The 19,823-nt window shown below is 41.3% G+C and overlaps 1 protein-coding gene and 2 pseudogenes across 6 annotated transcripts in view; 1 reads left to right on the forward strand and 2 right to left on the reverse strand.

The window, feature by feature from the left end:
* COMMD1 (copper metabolism domain containing 1) overlaps positions 1–19,823 on the reverse strand; it is a 194,538-nt gene that overhangs the window by 111,848 nt on the left and 62,867 nt on the right. The window contains exon 3 of one of the 4 annotated variants that reach the window (XM_080686027.1): positions 10,923–10,967. The exons of the other annotated variants lie outside the window; for them this stretch is intronic. Coding sequence (XP_080542153.1) covers positions 10,923–10,967 — 45 coding nt within the window. The remainder of the gene's footprint in view (positions 1–10,922; positions 10,968–19,823) is intronic. 4 annotated transcript variants of the gene reach the window in all.
* Positions 1,478–5,281, reverse strand: LOC308255862 (large ribosomal subunit protein eL6-like; annotated as a pseudogene). The gene is made up of 3 exons: positions 5,244–5,281; positions 3,399–3,941; positions 1,478–1,690 (listed from the first exon to the last, which is right to left on the reverse strand). The product of its transcript is annotated as a large ribosomal subunit protein eL6-like (transcript).
* Positions 2,485–2,753, forward strand: LOC308257109 (barrier-to-autointegration factor-like; annotated as a pseudogene). Its single transcript has one exon. The product of its transcript is annotated as a barrier-to-autointegration factor-like (transcript).

Here is a 19,823-nt window from a genome sequence, read left to right on the forward strand (position 1 = left end):
GAAAAACTAGAAAGGCAAAGTTTAGAGTCCAGGAGAAGAGGACCTGATTTAGGGCAATGGCCATGGAAATGAATGAATGAATGAATGAATGGGCACATAAAATACTGTAGACATACAGGTATAGGCAACCAAATGGATTAGAGGTAAGGGAGAGAAAAGTAATGACGATCACTGTTATTTCCAGCCTAGGTTAACTGAAACAGGAAATGAAAGAAAGAAATATGTTTGAAGTAAGAAAAGCACACATTCATGTATAGTAATGTCTCTATTCAAAAGTTAACAAAATTAATAATCTGAACCTAAATTATCTTTGAATGCTAGATATACTGTGTAGTCCTGGTGAACCCCTTTTTTTTTTTTTTTTTGTTAATCATCATCCAAGGATATTTTTCCATTGATTTTTAGAGAGAGTGGTAGGGAGGGAGGGAGAGAGAGAGAGAGAGAGAGAGAGAGAGAGACTGATGTGAGAGAGACACATCGATTGTTTGCCTTCCGCATTCCCTGACCAGGACCGGGGATCAACGTATGTGCCCTTGACCGGAATGGAACCCGGGACCCTTCAGACGTGGGCCAACACTCTCTCCACTGAGCCAAACCAGCTAGGGCCTGGTGAACCTTTAATAACAAAACGTTATTCACACTAAGGTTATTGAGGTGATAAATAATAAAAATAGTGTACACTGTTCTCTGTAAACTCGTAAATATTTTTTTATAAGAGGGACCATTATCATTAATTATTAAGCACCCATCTGAAATTTTTAGTTCAGCATAAAATGCAATGATCAGAACAGACTGAAATTACCATTTCATGTTTTTATCTTTGAACTAGAAAAAATTTCTAACTACATTATAATAATCCTTATAGTTCTAAAAAGAGCAATTATGGACTTACAGTGATCTAGAAAGATTAAAAACCAGTTTTTAAAATTCATCTCTACTTTTGCTTTTAATTTATGTGACGCAGCTCTCTAACCTTTTAAAGACCACAAACTACATTTTTATATTAGGATAATCATACTTGCCTGCTCACTTCAGAGTCATTTGAGAATTATGAGATAATGTTCTTGTAGCTCTCTGAACCATACAGACAAAAGGCCTTAATTATCAATGATAAATGGAATTATTCTAATGTAATTTTTCCTACCTCAGGTTTACCTAAAGTTTGTGCTTGGAAGAAACTACAACATTTAAAATAAAATACTTTAGATATAAATCTTGGCTTGTCTGATCTAGATGTAGGCCAGTTACAACTGTAGAGCCTATATAGACCATTTAAAAGAATACGAATAAGATAAAATGTGTATAAAAATAATGGTTACCATCTAAAGAATAGAAAACCATTTAGAAAACAACTAATGGTGGTATATGTTCACCTAACTACAAAAAAGATCAAATAAGCCGTTTTGAGATGTCATAAAACTGAATATTTAAAAAAAATTTTAACAGGCCAGGTATTTAATTAGGTTCTGTAAGAAATTTAGAGCACCAGTTTATAAGAATAAACCCCATTTGTAAGAGCAACACAGAGCAGAGGTAACCCTGGAACTGAGGAACAGCTTTGATTTTTGGCAGAATGTTCAAGTCCGCAGCTTTCTGATCAAGCTTGTACTGCACTGTAATATTGTATTTTACTTTCTGTGTTGGAGATCTCACCCTCCTGGTATCTGGGCTTGTACATGCACAGCTTCTTCTTTTTAATTTTTATTTATTGACTTTAGAAAGAGAGAGGAAGAGGAAGAGAGTGAAACATTGATTTGTTGTTCCATTTATTTATGCATTTGTTGGTCAGTTCTTTTTTTAAAATATTTTTTTATTTGTACCTATAGGCCCAATGCACAAAAATTCGTGCCCTGCGGGGGGGGGGGGGAGGGTCCCTCAGCCCGGCCTGGCCCCTCTCACAGTGTGGGAGCCCTCAGGGGATGTCCTCTGGCCTCCCTCTGTGGGAGGCGACTGGGAGGATCAGGAGAAGGCACCGCCCCCATCACCTTGCTGCTGCTGCCAAAACCAGCCTCTGCAGCTGGCCCTCGGCCCTCGCTTAGCGCTGGCCCTGCCCCCCACCCACTTATGGGGGGGGGGCGCAACCTGGGGCCAGGCTGGCTGGGGGAGGGGCTGGGGAGGTTGAGGCACCATGGTCGCACCCCGTCCAGCCTCTGCAGAGGCTCCGGAACCTCTGCGCCACCACCTCTCCCAGTGCCGCCTCTGCAGAAGTAGGGGCCGCAGCGTGGGTGGGACCAGACCAGGCCCGCGGTCACCACCCCTCCTGTGCCACCAGCCCTCAGTCCTCCCAACGGCTGCAGCTTTGTCCTGCGGCTTTGTCCAGAAGGAAATCCAGAAGACGTCCGGTCTAATTAGCATATTACCCTTTTATTAGTATAGAATTTTTTAAAGGGAGAGGGATAGAGAGAAAGAAACATCGGGGCGGAAGCAGCCGGAGGCGGGAGGAGCCGTTATGGGAGCTGGAACTGCCGATTAATCCTGATCAAGATGACAACCTCCCAAAAGCACCGAGACTTGTGGCAGAGCCCATGGGGGAAAAGACAGTGGGGAGCCTGGCGGGGATTAGTGAAGTCCTGGGCAAGAAGCTGGAGGAAAGGGGTTTTGACAAGGCTTACGTGGTCCTTGGCCAGTTTCTGGTGCTAAAGAAAGATGAAGACCTCTTCCGGGAATGGCTAAAGGACACATGTGGCGCCAATGCCAAGCAGTCCCGGGACCGCTTTGGGTGCCTTCGAGAGTGGTGTGACGCCTTCTTGTGATGCTCTCTGAGGAGCCCCCAATCCCTAACACCAGCCTTGAGTCTCCAGAGTTTGCAGCTGAGTGGGGGCTACTCCCTTGTCCTCTACAAAGGAAACGATTGCTGTCTGCTCACCACCAACGTCCTCCAGGTCTTTGGGGGAGTTCTCTCGCCTCACCATTTCAACTTTTTTGGAATTCTCACTCTTGCATGCATCTCCCTTCTCTTTCCCCTGCCAGTTTCAGGTCAATAATCAGCTTTTCTGAGTGGATTTCTGGCCCCTACCCTCACCCCTGGTCTGTTTAATGACATTTGGCTTCTTTTTTGGCAAAACAGTCACTGTCCATATAAAGTTTTTTAAATCAATAAAGTCAGTGGCCTTCCAAAAAAAAAAAAAAAGAAAGAAACATCGACGTGAGAGGAAATCATCAATCGGCTGCCTCCTATACGTATATGCCTGGGGATCAAGTCCGCAACCTGGGCATGTGCCTTGACCAGGAATTGAACCAGCGACCTCTTAGTTCCTGGTCAACGCTCAACCACTGAGCAACACCAGCTGGGCCACTGGTTGATTCTTGTATGTGCCCTGACCAGAGATCAAACCCACAATCTTGGTGTATCAGGGTGACACTCTAACCAACTGAGCTACCTAGGCAGGAAATGGCTTGTTCTTGAAGCAAGCATCAGTGAGATGTTTGAGGATTTTCACACCATTGATATCAATTTTGGTGAAGGTGGCGATGATAAATTTCTGGTGTGTTTTACACAGAGGAACTTGATTGAGAGACAGAGGCCCAGTCACAAGTAGCAAGCACTGCTCAGCTGCTTCAGGAAAATCACCCTCTTGCCTCTGTGTGCCCAGTGAAGATGATCAGAAGGGTCAAAGAAGTAATGCTAGCCCACAGTTTTCTCACATGCTGACTAAAGGATTTCTTGCCATGGCTCAACAGCTTCCGTTAGATAATATCTAGACATTTTGCAAAATTTTACCATTTGGGTACCACCATTCTGGTTTTATGACAGTAACAAGAACCTTCTCCTTTCAGTACTGGATTTAGCTGCTGAATACTTCCTCTTGTACATAGCCAATCAGGAATATCTGCCAATTCCTCTGACCAGAACAGGGTTTCGGCTGTAGTGGTACTTCCCCTCCTTAGGCATGTTGCTCTTGAGGTTATCTTTCTTAATCTTGCCACCAGCATCAGCCTTCCTTTTTAAAAATTTAAATTTATTGGGGTGACATTAATAAAATTATACAGGTTTCAGGTATACAATTCTACAATACATCATCTGTATAGTGTATTGTGCGTTTACCACCCCAAGTCAAATCTCCTTCCATCACCATTTATCCTCCCTTTACCCTCTTCTACCTTCCCCCGCCCCACCTTCCTTCTGGCAATCACCATATTGTTGTCTGTGTCCATGAGTTTTTCTTTCTTTTTTTTTTTTCCTTTGCTTAATCCCTTTACCCTTCTCACCAGCCCCCAACCTCTGCCTCTCTGACAGCTGTCAGTCTGTTCTCTGTATCCGTAAGTCTGTTTCTACTTTGTTAGTTTGTTTTGTTCATTAGATTCCACATTTAGTACTTTTCTTTCACTGATTGGCTTTTTTCACTTAGCATAATACTCTCCAGGTCGCATCAGCCTTTTGGCTTCAGCTTTCTTCTCCTTAGTGTCAGGCTTCTCAGCTTTTTCACTGCCATCTTGCAAGATGGGAAAGAGCCTGACTATCTTAATAATGAATTAGGAAGTTACCGAATAAGCCATGTGCCCTCCTAACAATGGAAGTTGTGTTTAGAGCTGATCCTATATAAAGAAAAACAACATCAAACAAAACCAAGCCAGAAACCATTTAAAGGTTTAATTGATTTACAAAAATAGATATTTAACTTAAAAGTTTAAAAGCCATAGAATCAGGGGCATGGAAATGGAGCAGACTGACAATTCTCAGGGGGAAGGGGCTATGGGGGGATGCGGGAAGAGAATGGACAAAGACCTTTTTTAAAAATATATATATTTTATTGATTTTTTTATAGAGAGGAAGGGAGAGGGAGAGAAAGTTAGAAACATAGATGAGAGAGAAACATCGATCAGCCGCCTCCCGCACACCCCCCACTGGGGATGTGCCCGAAACCAAGGTACATGCCCTTGACCGGAATCGAACATGGGACCCTTGAGTCCGCAGGCCGACGCTCTATCCACTGAGCCAAACCGGTCAGGGCTGGACAAAGATCTTATATGCATGTATGCAGTACCTATGGATGAGGGCAGTGGGGTGGCAAGGGCCTGGGGTGGGGTGGGAACTGGGTGGAGGGGAGCTATGGGGGGAAAAAAGAGGGACATCTGTAATAATCTGAACAATGAAGATTAAAAACAATTATTTAAAAAAATGTAAAAGCCAGAATTTCAGTATCCCATTAGACTGAATACTCTGAGTGCAGTATGTCCATCAATGAATGGTCAATACTCAAGAATGGCTTCATAAAAACTAAAAGCCCCTTTGTCTCCAATACCTGGTAATATTTTCTGTCACTCCCTCTGTTCTGGCCATACCTTCTCAGATGCTGGATCCCTTAAAAGCCTGGGTGTCATCCACAAAGCTCTATATCCAAAAGACTGTCTCTCCTTTCTCCTTTTGAATAAAACTTTTGTTTAAAACTTCACTATGAATTCATCAAAAATGTTTATTCTGAATCTAATAAAATCTCTAGACTTAACTTTGATTTTACAGAAAACACAGGAACAAAAATAACAAGTTAAATGAACAATGAAACAATAATAGTAAGATATCCCGAAAGTGAGATATTCTATAAGAACACTGGCTTATGGATGGGGTCAATGGGAGGAAAAAAGGGGACATCTGTAATACTTTCAACAATAAATTTTAAAAAAAAGAAAGAAAATATAAACACTGGCTTAGGCTCTTCAAAGAAAGGAACACAAAAGAGAAGATGGTAATACTGCTCTAGATCAGAAATTGGCATACTTCAGCCATGGGAGGCCAAATGTAGCTTGCTCCTGGGTTTGTTTTTCATTAAAGTTTTTTTTTTTAATATTTTTATTGATTTCAGAGAGGAAGGGAGAGGGAGAGATAGAAACATCAATGATGAGAATCACTGTTCGGCTGCCTCCTGCTCGCCCCCTACTGGGGATCAAGCCTGCAACCTGGGCATGTGCCCTTGACTGGAATCGAACCCGGGACCCTTTAGTCCGCAGGCTGATGTTCTATCCACTGAGCCAAACCAGCTAGGGCTGTTTTCATAAAAGTTTTATTGGAAAACAGGCTCATTATTTTTCATGTTGTCTATGGCTGTTTTCACACTACACTGGCAGAGTTGAATAGCTGTGATGGAGACCATATAGTTCACAAAGCCTAAAATCTTTACTATCCAGGTCTTTACAGAGAAAATGTTGGATACCTTAAGAACCTGGGTACCATCCACAAAGCTCTATACCCTAATCTAGACCCTGCTCTAGATTAAAGGGCCACAAACAATGCAATATGAGAACATTTAGTTGAACCTGGTTCAGGTAATGACAAAATATATGTGTATTCAGAACTGAATAAAGAAGTCTTTTGTTCTGTTCTTCAGCATCAAAGAGAAACAAAAAATTTAGTATCACAAATCAAAAATTTATGGAGCAAACTTTCAGAATTTGATCATTTGGGATGGGTCCTAAATCCAATTCTTAATCTTCCACCCAATGATAAATTGTATTAAATTACTGGATACAATGTTAATTTGGAGGTCCAATGGTAAGTGTATAATATTTAAAATGACACTTTTATAAGAGGGAAATTAGACCCCTGACTTCATACTATATAAAAACAGATCCCAATTGAGTTACAAATTTTGTTAGTGCAAAAGTTAAAAAGAAAATTCTAAAATAGGAGAATATTTTAAAAGGAGATCTAACAAAAAGCCGAAAACCTAAAAGTTTAAGAAAAAGACTGACATATCTGAATATGTAGAAATTTTAAACCTTTATGGAAAAAAAATCATCATTAACAAAGTTAAACAGAGCAATGAGCTGCAATACATAATAGATTTTAAACCCCTATAATACAAAAAGCTTCTATAAGCTGATAAAGAAATCATAAGCTATCCAATAGAAGAAATAGGCACAGGATGTATAAGAGAAAATCTAGAGAGATGGCTAATGGACACATTAACAACAGCCCCAGCCTCACTAATGGACAAGGAAATACAGGGTAGAGCAACAATGGGTTATCAGTTTTAAAAACCCAGCTTAGGAAAAGAATACACATACCCCTTGCAATAGAAACTCTACTTTTAGAACTCTCTTATAGAAACAAAGGCACCAGTTTAGGACATACATTTTTGATAGATTGTTTGGAACGGCGATTTTGAACCTTTTTCCTCCCGTGGCATACATAAACTAATTACTAAAATTCTGTGACACACCAAAAAAGATATTACACTTTTTGCCAATCTGACAAAAAAAAAAAAATAGGTATAATTCTGATTCATTCACACCAGACAGCTTTTGTTGTGTTGGCTGTTGTCATTTTCTTATTTTTTTTTAAATATATTTTTATTGATATTTTACAGAGAGGAAGGGAGAGGGATAGAGGGCTAGAAACATCGATGAGAGAGAAACATCGATCAGCTGCCTCCTGCACACCCCCTACTGGGGATATGCCCGCAACCAAGGTACGTGCCCTTGACCGGAATCGAACCCGGGACCCTTCAGTCCACAGGCCAATGCTCTATCCACTGAGCCAAACCGGTTTCGGCTGTCATTTTCTTATTTGACAATCTAAGGCAGTGGTTCTCAACCTTTCTAAAGCCGCGACCCTCTAATACAGTTCCTCATGTTGTGGTGATCCCAACCATAAAATTATTTTCGTTGCTACTTCATAACTGTAATTTTGCTACCGTTATGAATCGTAATGTAAATATCTGTGTTTTCCGATGGTCTTAGTCTCTACAGCAGCAGTTCTCAACCGCTAGCAGGGTCGCCTAAGACCATGGGAAAACACAGATATTTGCATTACGATTCATAACAGCAGCAAAATTACAGTTATGAAGTAGCAACGAAAATAATTTTATGGTTGGGGGTCAACACAACATGAGGAACTGTATTAAAGGGTCGCGGCATTAGAAAGGTTGAGAACCAATGGTCTAAGGAAAAAGAGGTCATAGCTCCTGATTAAATAGTCAGGTACTGGATGTTTTAAAAATTCTTGCGGCACACCAGTTGAAAATTGCTGGGTTGGAGTGGTAGAAACAGCAATTAAAAACAAAGTGGAAACATCTTGAATGCACAATAAATAGAACAGTTAACTAGGATGTGGAATGTTATGCAGCTCTTTAAAAATGCTTATATCCACTGACCTGGAGAATTGCCCATAATCTATTTAGTGGTAAAGCAAGTTGTCAGAGTAATATGTATCATATAGTCCAGTTTTGGTAAAAACATCCAACCACTCCTTAAAACCGTGTAATTATGATTATGTTTGCAAGGAAGAAAATATGAAAGAGTATAACCAATAGTAGAATTGTGAGATATCTTATTAAAGATATATTTTTTTCACTAGTTTTATAAGCAAGTATTCTTTTTTAATTCTTTGAATGGAGCTTAATAAATAAAATTTACTTCAGAAGGTAGTTCTTTATCCCATTTAGTGATGGCTTAAAGAGAGTTGGGACTACAAACCTGTTCCACTGCTAGAAGTCAGTTGCATACAACTTCTACTGATACTGCTGTAAGGGCTGTGTATCCAACTTCTTTCCTGACCACAATGCAACCCAAATATACAGCTTAGGCACCAATTAACATACATCAATGCACAGATTATTCACTTAATCAAAGCATACTTATTTACAACCAACTCCATTAGGCACTAGGGACAGAATAGTGAGCAAAGCAGACACTGCTAGTTTCATCTTCATCCTGGCATTCTTTGAGGACATTCTATGGAAGCATATTCTTTATATGACAGATAGATACAAGAGCAGATAATACAAAATGCCAGTCATTTCTGCAAGAAGAAATCTGAGGTGCACAACCATTTATATTTTCCAGGAAGTAGAATTGCTTAGGGTGCTTACTTCATACCTTTTGGAAAAACTATATTCAGACAGGTATTATTTTTCAATGCTTCACATTCTACCATTCCCTACTTATTTAAATGCTGCATAAAGCCTTATGTATCAATTCTCAGTGACTTCCAGTTCATTCCGTATTTTTCTGTTAATATCTGACAAAGGCATAAGCAGATAGAATTTTGCTTTGGAAAGATTTATTTTTATTTTATTTTATATTTTTTATTTTTAAATATATTTTTAAATATATTTAAAAAGAGAGGAAGGGAGAGGGAGAGAGAGAGAAACATCAATGATGAGAGAGAATCATTGATTGGCTGCCTCTTGCACACCCTCTACTGGGGATCAAGCCCAAAATCCGGGCAAGTGCCCTTGACCGGAATCGAACCCAGGACTCTTGAGTCCACAGGCTAATGCTCTATCCACTGAGCCAAACCGGCAGGGCTGGAAAATTTTGTTTTTAAACGAGGGCTCCAGAAATGTAGTTTGAAGGGGAAATTATTTGTTTCTGAGCACCTACAATGTCCACACACTGTGCTAGCTAACCACTAGGAACATTGAAATAATAAGACTAGACCTTTGTTCTCCCAGAATTTGCAGTCTCCTAGACTAGGACACAGACACATAAACAGATCCTGTCCAAAAATAAGGAATAATAATAGGGATATGTCCAGGAGGCTAAGCAAGTTACCTGTGAATGAGTGGCAATGTCAACTCTGTTTGGCAGGCCAACTCTAGTTTGCCATTAATAAAAGTATCAGAAAATCTCCATCTGAGAGAGATAAATATCTTCAACTGAGGTTTTTTACCCTCTCCCAGGCACTTCTCAAAATAAAAAGGGGGGGGGGTTTATTTAGTTAATCCTGAAGTCACTTGTCTGTTTAAAATTCACTACTTGTTCCTTTTATAATATTAACTATAACAAGTATACTTAACAAAAAGAGTATGACCAATAGTAGAATTGGGAGATACCTTATTAAAGATATATTTTTTTCACTAGTTTTATAAGCAAGTATTCTTTTTTAATTCTTTGAAAGGAGCTTAATAAATAAAATTTACTTGAGAAGGGAGTTCTTTATCCCATTTAGTGATGGCTTAAAGAGAGTTGGGACTACAAACCTGTTCCACTGCTAGAAGTCAGTTGCATACAACTTCTACTGATACTGCTGTAAGGGCTGTGTATCCAACTTCTTTCCTGACCACAATGCAACCCAAATATACAGCTTAGGCACCAATTAACATACATCAATGCACAGATTATTCACTTAATCAAAGCATACTTATATTACAGTAATATTTTCCCCCACATTAAGCCAAAATAAATATGTACCACTAGCTAGTATTTAAACAACATGAAACTGAACCTGTCTCATAAGAATTAGTCTTAATAATACACACAAAATTACTTTCGTTCTTCAAAGGTAAAAAGAATCTTCACTTCATCCTCTCACTTAGTAAACAGATGTTCCTCAATTTTCTGGCTTTCAATCTCATATCTTCCTTATTCCCTCCCTGGGTTGACATAAACCAACTCATTACTGTGACAGTCAACTCTCTGCAGATTTCTTTCAGATTAATAATTTCTGCCCTGACATACCTCCTGCGCACAGTTTCTATGTTACCAACTTTATGCTAGACATCACCACAAAGCCATCCTGCTAGTACCTTTAACCTAACATGTCTCCCAAAATGAATTCTAATGCCACATAATTCTGGATTGAAATGCTAGTTCCATCATTTACAAGCTGTGAGACAATGGGTAAATGATTTAAGTTTTCTGAGCTTGTTTTCTTCTCTGTATGCAAATAAGAATAGTTTCTTAGCAATAAGATAAGGCACGTAAAGACCTGAACACAGAAATCATTGAATATACATATATTAGCCATCTTCTCTCTCAAATTTGCTCTTCACCCTTTGTTCTCTTCCTCCAACAAGCATTACTACCATCCTTCCAGTCACCAACCTTTCATTTCCATGGTCCCCTCTAACATCCAACTAGTTGTCAAATATTTCATTCTGCCCAAATAAATCCAATTGAAATTAACAAACATTTGTGGAACACCTACTATGTTTATAGGCACTGAGCTAATGTGTATGCAGATATAAAGAAGAGTAACCTGCCTTTAAGAATGGGTTGGGAGCCAGAAGTCCAGGTCTAGGTGAGAACTATAACCAAGAAAAAATGGGATTTCACTTCTTGCTCTTCCATGTATTACAAACACTGGGGACATTTATTTACCCAGTTTCATTTTGTTTAAATACAAACTGTGAGTTACAATACATACTTGCCTTACCTGATTATATCCAGAATTAACTGAGATGGCAAATAAAGGGCTCTAGTCAGAGGCTGATACATTATAGACAGCCTCCTTTTTCGTTTTGTTTTCTTTTTAACTCAGAGATTCCTTAAAGATCAAGTTGTGGGACGGGGATAGGGAGATGGGAGGTAAAGAATGAAAAAACTGGAGAGATTTCTACATTGCCTTTCAAAGGGAATGGCCACTATTCTACTTCAGCCAAATATTGCTATATTGAAACACAGGCCCAGTGATGTTTTGATTTTAAGACAAGCCAGAAAGTTCACATTAATGGAAACACTCCAGTTTTTTAAAAATACATACATGTAATTGAAAACAATTTTTAAAGTGTGTAGCAAATAAAACATCTGCCAGCTAAAATCTGTCAGCAATTTGCCAACTATGCCTTAATGGCTCAGAGGGGAGGAAGAAGCGGCAAATGTAGTTCCCTGGCTAGAAGCTTCAAAGACTTGGTGAGAGTGGAAGGCAATGCTTTCAATCTTAGTTTTCCTTGGGCTAAGAAAATAACAACAGACAAAAGAGGAAAGACAATTTAGATACTGCCGTTGAGAGATAATGCCAGACACAGAAAGCAAAGACCTTGACTACCGTTTAATCCTCTGGGTCAGTGGTCGGCAAACTCATTAGTCAACAGAGCGGCAAACCGTGGCTCACGAGCCGCATGTGGCTCGCGAGCCGCAGTTTGCCGACCACTGCCTGGGTCTACAGTGTTGTATAATACAGAATTTGACTGGTTTTAGTACCTGGTTCCAGGGAAAGAGCATCTAAACCTTTGGGATTCTCCAGTGATAGGAATGTCTTTGTTATTCATGGTGGACTCCTATATTTTGTACTAATAAGGTGATTCATTGTGGGCCCCTAGATAGCTTATGCTAAAGAAATGATACAGGATGGAAACAAGGCAAGCAGGAAGGACCAACCATGTAATCAAAGGGTTGGCCTTAAACCACTTAATATCAGCCCAACCACGTCTGGGAAGGAGAGGAGGGCTGGATATTGTGTTAAATCATGGCTAGGTAATGCAACCCCAATAAAACTCAGGACACAGAGGCTCAGTGGAGCTTCCTGGTTGATGAAATGTGTGAGGAGGGTAATGCATTCTTGTTCCAAGGGGAGAGGGTCATTAGAAGCTCTTGTGTTTAGAACCCTCCTAGACTTCAACCTATGTGTCTCTTCATTTGGCTGGTCTGATTTATATCCGTTATAATTGAACTGTGATCATTAGTACAGTGCTCACCTGATTTCTGTGAATTGTTCAAACTAATTATCAAACCTGAGGAGGGTGGGAACCCCCATATTTATATCCAGTTGGTCAGAAGTTTCGATGTTCTGGTGCCCCAAAACTTGCAACCAGAGTCTGAAGTGAGGGTAGTCTGTTGGGGTCTGTGCCTTTAACCATAAGGTCTGTACTAACTCTTCGTGTGTGTGTGTGTGTGTGTGTGTGTGTACACACACACACACACACACACACACACACACACAAACATATAATTGATTTCAGAGAGGAAGGGAGAGGGAGAGATAGAAACATCAATGATGAGAGAGACTCATTGATCGGCCGCCTCCTGCACGCCCCCACTGGGGATCAAGCCTGAAACCTGGGCATGTGCCCTTGACTGGAATCGAACCTGGGACCCTTAAGTCTGCAGGATGACGCTCTATCCACTGAGCCAAACCAGCTAGGGCTGTACTAACTCTTGATGGTTAGCATCAGCATTGAATATTGCAGTATTGCAAGAGCATATCCTTTAAGTGTAAGATTTAACACTATTAACACATTTTGACAAACCTAAATTGCTGGTGCCAGGAAGAATTCTAATCTCAGGCATAATTAAGAGCCAACCATTTGGCTAAACTGAACAGCCTATATTTCAACCACAAGTGATAATGTTAGCAAAGCAGGTGACAATGAGAAGACAAAGTCAAACTGGAAATTATCCATTTCTTTTCTTTTTTAAAATATATTTTTATTGATTTCAGAGAGGAAGGGTGAGGGAAAGAGAGAGAAAAACATCAGTGATGAGAGATAATCATTGACCGGTTGCCTCCTGCACACCCCCTACTGGGGATCGAACCTGCAACCCAGGCATGTGTTCTTGACCGGAATCGAACCTGGGACCTTTCAGTCCACAGGCAGATGCTCTATCCATTGAGCCAAACCAGCTAGGGCTATCCATTACTTAAAGCAAAATAAAAACCTAACATTTATTCTCCCTTGAAAACTTCTTGTAACAAGTCTAACAGAAATATAACCAGTGAGGGTTTTTCCTTTAGGCTCCAGCAATATGTATTATTACTACTTATTTTCATTCAATTTTAAATACTTGCTCTTCCCTCCACTCCCACCATCCTACTCCCTCCACTCCCCAAGCTCTAATTATTTCCTCTTAATCCTTAAGAGTGTAGAAGTCAAATAAACTGCCTGGCCTTAATCAATGAGGGTTCTCCTTTCATTATCACTTACTATCTGATTATTAAATTGTTTTGGCTGTCTCACTGAAAACCTTCACATCTCCCTATCTGCCTCTGTCCTTGTACAGAGTACTAAAATACATAGGCTTAAAATCATGTTAAAACTTGATGTCAACACCAGAAAAAGTAAAAAATAAAGTCAGAATATAAAGTATCTGCCCTTTGTCAGACCCACCAGCAGGTGAATCCCAGTCTGCATACTCTGTAGCCCCTGGCGAGTGGCAAGTAGGAAGATGCTGGCTGCTGTGGCACCAGGCAGAATCCCAACCTCCACCCCCGCTCCTGGGTCAATACCTGGGATGGCAGTGGGCAGGTCCGTGCCTCTCCATCCTGCCAGCCCTGGGGCTGCACAGCCAACCAGTGGCTCTTGAGATGGCGGCGGAAGAGGAGGCTGCAGTGAGAGGTACAGCGTTGACAGAAACAACCAGTGCATTGCTTCCATGGTTTCTAATCATGAGCCCAGGGACAAAACCCACCGCTATTGGCTCTATCAGCCACATGTGACAGTTTCCAAGAAAATAAAAGTGATTCAGATCCACCCCAAATGGAAGATGGTGAACAAGTAAAAATGAGGTCATTCAGAGAAGCTCATAGATAAACCAAAAAGCGGAGCAGAGATAAAATGAGTAACCTGTCTGCCATGATCCCTCAGTGCAAGCCCATGGCACGAAAACTGGACACTTAGTTTTAAAGATGACTATTCAACACCTGAAATCTTTAAAAAGTATGACAAATTCTTATGCAGGAGATATTTATTGACCTTCATTTATTCAGGATAATGAGCTCAGAACACTTATCCTTAAGAGTGCAGAAGGCTTTCTATTTGTGGCTGAATGTAAAAGGAAAAATTCTCTTCATTTCTAAGTCAGTCTCCAAAATAATTATGATCAAGTATACAAAACAGGATATTTTCCTCACTATGTTTAGTTTTTTTGTGTTTTTAAAATATTTTTATTGCCTGCAGAGAGAAAGGAAGAGGGAGAGGGAGAGATAGAAACATCAATGATGAGAATCATTGGTCACTGGCTGCCTCCTGCACACTCCACTCTAGGAATTGGGCCCACAACCGGGGCATGTGCCCTGACTGGGAATCGAACTAGGACCTTGTGGTTCATAGGTCAATGCTCAACCACTGAGGCACACCGGCTGGGCTTGTATTTGTGTGTGTGTGTATTTTGTAAATATTTTTATTGATTTTTAGAGAGAAAGGAAGGAAGAAGGAAAAAGAGAATCATCAATGTGAGAGTGGAACGTTGATCAGCTGCCTCCTACATGCCCCCTTATCGGGGATTGAGCCAGCAACCTGGGCACGTGCCCTTTCCAGGAATCAAACCAGCAACCTTTAGGTATATGGGACCATGCCCAACCAACTGAGCCACACTGGCTAGAGCTAAGTTTAGTTTTTTAAAACGTATTTCAAAGACCTCTTTCTGAACCCTTTTCTTCCATTGGGATGTGGGATTAGTTTCTGCTAAATTAGAACTCCAAGAGATATGGAAAAAATATGTGGAAAGAGTATGGATTTTTTATTACTGATAAGAGTGTTCACTTCTTGACCTTTAGTAACTTATTTTATTTTCCTGAATCTCAGCTTCATCCTATGTAAAAAGTAGAAATAATTATATCTGTCTCTCAGGATGTAAAGACTAAATAAACTCATATTTGAGAGTGTCTTAAAAATAAAATATCTGCCCTAGCTGGTTTGGCTCAGTGGATAGAGCGTCAGCCTGCAGACGGAAGGTTCCTGGGTTTGATTCCAGTTAAGGGTACATGCCCGGGATGCAGGCTTGACTCCCATTAGGGGACATGCAGGAGGCAGCCAATTAATGATTCTCTCTCATCATTGATGTTTCTATCTCTCTCTCTCTCCCTCTCCCTTCCTCTCTGAAATCAATAAAAAAAATTTTTAAGAAATATATCTGGCTGAAACCGGTTTGGCTCAGCGGATAGAGCGTCGGCCTGTGAACTGAAGGGTCCCGGGTTCAATTCTAGTCAAGGGCATATACCTTGGTTGCGGGCACATCCCCAGTGGGGGATGTGCAGGAGGCAGCTGATCGATGTTTCTCTCTCATCGATGTTTCTAGCTATCTATCCCTCTCCCTTCCTCTCTGTAAAATATCAATAAGATATATTAAAAAAAAAAAAAGAAATATATCTGCCCTTTGTTATACAAAGCCATATTTACCTACATCCCAAATATTATAGCTCTCAACAAAAACTATTTAATAGGGTTGGACTGATTGGTTTTGAGTGGTACTCCCATTTTTCTAAATGTCTTTAGTATCTTTTCAAAGTTAATTTTTGTCTTTTTTAATGAATTTAGTCTTATATTTAACAATATATGCAACATACAATAGGGCTTAAAGAATAATAAAAACAGCCCAGTTGGCATGGTTCAGTGGTTGAGCATCGACCTATGAACCAGGAGCTCACAGTTCGATTCCCAGTCAGGGCATGTGCCCAAATTGTGAGCTCGATCCCCAGTGGGGGACGTGCAGAAGGCAGCTGATCAATGATCCTTTCTCATCATTGATGATTCTCTCTCTCTCTTCCTCTCCCTTCCTCTCTGAAATTAATAAAAATATATTTTAAAAAAAGAATAAAAATATTCAGTGCCCAGTCACCCAGCTGAAGAATTAAACACTATCTTTGAAGCTTCTGCATCCCCCTTTCCAACTGCATTCTCTAATCTTCCTCCTTAGAGGTAACTGTTATCTTTGCAGTAACTTCTAGGAGTCATTTTTAATTACAAATGTTTCTTTGCTCCCATTTCTTGAAAAGACTTCCCTTCCTCCATTGAATCACCTTTGAACCTTCGTTGAAATCAATTGACCATGTATATGTGACTCTATTTCTGGACTCTGTATTCTATTGCATTACCTATGTGTTTATCCTTTCTCATTTAATTGGGACCATAAATGAAATTACTTTGATGTGGTGGCTACATTGTGATCAGTATGTTTCTTTATTAATTGGGAATTGAGACAGTAATCAGCATCCTATATAGAAAATGGGACAAGAATCAAAGGAAATTAATTCTAATACAAGTATTATCATCAATGAATTGAAGTTATATACCTCCATGGGTCTTGGGGATAAAGACACCTACCACGTGGGAGTATTGAAGGTCAAGTGAGAAAACATATAAAACCGCCTGGACTGAGTTACACAAATAATATATCTTTTTCTAATTTTTCATTTAGGAGTCTAATTTTAATTACTCATGAACACCAGTTTCCATCCTTTTCTCCACATCTGAATATTAAAACTTGAACCTAGGACTTTAGCAATAACAAACAGCCGATCAAATTTGTATAAATTTGGTCATGATTTGCATCCCTGATCAGCCATTACAGGAATGAAGCAGCTGTAGTCAAAATTTTCCCTCAGTGTCCCCTGAGAATTTAGGCATTTTAATAATCACTTTCATGCACATGTTTTGCTCTCTTCTCCTCCCTTAATCTATAGTAATCTTATAGTATAAGTACTGAAATGCTAAACAAATATCATTGTAAGAGTTAAGGTACACTAGTAAAGAAAAGAAAAGAAAAAAAAAGATGAGGTGAGGAGTTTCTTTTCTGTTGGTCATTTCAGGAAATAATCGTGAAACTAGATTCTAGTTCTCCCCTCTCCAACTTTATCTTAAAAAAAAGGGGGGGCGGGGACAAGAATCCTTAACCAATTCTAATTAAGTCCAAGTAATGTCAATTTTACTGCCTATAACCAGCCAAACTGACAGGGAAACAGCACTTGAAATGAAATTCAGATGCACTTCTAGAGTGGTAAATGGAAATACACAACCACTGCACCAACCCAATGGGTTTGTCATATTCTCCTTCATGATGACTACTTCCCATTCTTGTTTCTCTCTTTTAGCTCGTTTTCTTTCACAGCTTTCCTTATTCTAATTTAATAATCAAATTGCATAACAGAATTCAAATAATCACAGAGTTTTCCAGTTAAATGGTTCCTCCTCTTCTGAATTATACAGAAACATCTAGGTCAGTGGTCGGCAAACTGCGGCTCTGTTGACTAATGAGTTTGCCGACCACTGGGATAGGGGCTTAATCACAAGGAACAACAACAGCCTGTAATTATTGGAATCGAGAGTCTAGGTCAGTGGTCAGCAAACTCATTAGGCAACAGAGCGGCAAACCACGGATCACAAGCCACATGTGGCTCGCGAGCCGCAGTTTGCTGACCACTGATCTAGGTTAATTTTTGCCTTGAGCTGTAATCTATCAAAAGTTTCACTCAAAGGACTTTTATTAAACACAAATTAACAAGTATAATAAGCATCATGTCACATCATCTAAAATGATATAATTCTTGAAAGAGCATTTGAAATGAAAATAACAGCCCTGACCGGTTTGGCTCAGTGGATAGAGCGTCGGCCTGCGGACTGAAGGGTCCCGGGTTCGATTCCGGTCAAGGGCATGTACCTTGGTTGCGGGCACATCCCCAGTGGGGGGTGTTCAGGAGGCAGCTGATCAATGTTTCTCTCTATCCCTCTCTCTTCCTCTCTGTAAAAAATCAATAAAATATATATTTTTTAAAAATTATAAAAAAAAAGAAATGAAAATAACAATTAAATTCTAGGTTCCCTTTAAAATTAGTGCATACAAAATATCACTATTGAGGAGAAACCAAGATGGCGGCATAGGTAAACACCTAAACTGCTGCCTCGCACAACAATTTCAAAACTACAACTAAAAGACAGAACGGACACCATCCAGAACCGCAGGAAAGCTGACTGAGTGAAAATTCTACAACTAGAAGGAAGGAGAAAAGCTCACAGAGAATTGGAGGTACGGCAAAGGGTCTTTGTGCGCGCAGAGAGGAAGGGCGGCGGAGTGCCTGGCTGGCTTTCTCTGGCGGAAGGGGGAAGGGAGCCCCCGACCGCATTGAACCCCAGTTCTGACTGCAGTGAACCCCAGTTCCAGGCGAGCCCCCGGGGACCCACGCTCTTGTGGGGGGAGTCTGGACTCTCGGGCGGAGACTCGGGAGCCGGGGAAGGCGGAAGACTGAAAGTCCGCTCGCGCCAGTGCGCACAAAGGCTGCGGGGGCTGCCGCAGGCTTTCCCTAGCGGAAGGGAGTGGGAGGCTCCTGACAGCACAAAACCCCAGTTCTGACTGAAGTGAGCCCCAGTTCTGACTGCAGTGAACCCCAGTTCCAGGCGAGCCCCCGGGGACCCACGCACTTGTGGGGGGAGTCTGGACTCTCGGGCGGAGACTCGGGAGCCGGGGAAGGCGGAAGACTGAAAGTCCGCTCGCGCCAGTGCGCACAAAGGCTGCGGGGGCTGCCACAGGCTTTCCCTGGCGGAAGGGAGTGAGAGGCTCCTGACGGCACCGAACACCAGTTCTGACTGAGGTGAGCCCCAGTTCTGACTGCAGTGAACCCCAGTTCCGGGAGAGCCCCTGGGGACCCACGCTCTTGTGGGGGGAGTCTGGACTCTCGGGCGGAGACTCGGGAGCCGGGGAAGGCGGAAGACTGAAAGTCCGCTCGCGCCAGTGCGCACAAAGGCTGCGGGGGCTGCCACAGGCTTTCCCTAGCAGAAGGGAGTCAGAGGCTCCTGACGGCACTGAACGCCGGTTCTGACTGAAGTGAGCCCCAGTTCTGACTGCAGTGAACCCCAGTTCCAGGCGAGCCCCCGGAGACCCACGCTCTTGTGGGGGGAGTCTGGACTCTCGGGCGGAGAATCGGGAGCCGGGAAGGCAGAGGACTGAAGGCACACACGTGCTAGCAAGGGCAAGGCTGATGGGAAGCCAAGACTGAGACTCCACCCCATCCAAGCTGAGCACAGAGGCTATTGCAATTTGGCAAGTCTAATCCTATAAGGCTGTCTCCAGCACCGGACTTCTCCCAGCATAGACACAGCTGATCCTTACAGCCAACTGGCCCGGAGGTCAATTCTTCCCAGTGATACCAATAACAATAAAGACTTAATTACAACAAGGCTGTACACACAGTCCACAAAGGGGTGCACCAAGAGTGTCCACCTCAGGTTAACTGGGGAGGCAGACCCACTGGGCCAAATTGGAAACCTAGCACACAAATCTACCAACTCAGGGAAGCAGTGAAAATGCGGCGTCTAAGAATCAGATCACAAACGAAAGAAATGGAGGAAAACAAACGACTGGATATAGAATTCAAAACCACGGTTATAAGGCTTTTTAAGAATATCCTAGAAAAGGCCGATAAATATAACGAGACCCTCGAAGAGATGAAAAAG

The sequence above is a fragment of the Plecotus auritus genome (genome assembly GCF_963455305.1).
Source record: "Plecotus auritus genome assembly, chromosome: 8".
Taxonomy (NCBI): Eukaryota; Metazoa; Chordata; class Mammalia; order Chiroptera; family Vespertilionidae; genus Plecotus; species Plecotus auritus.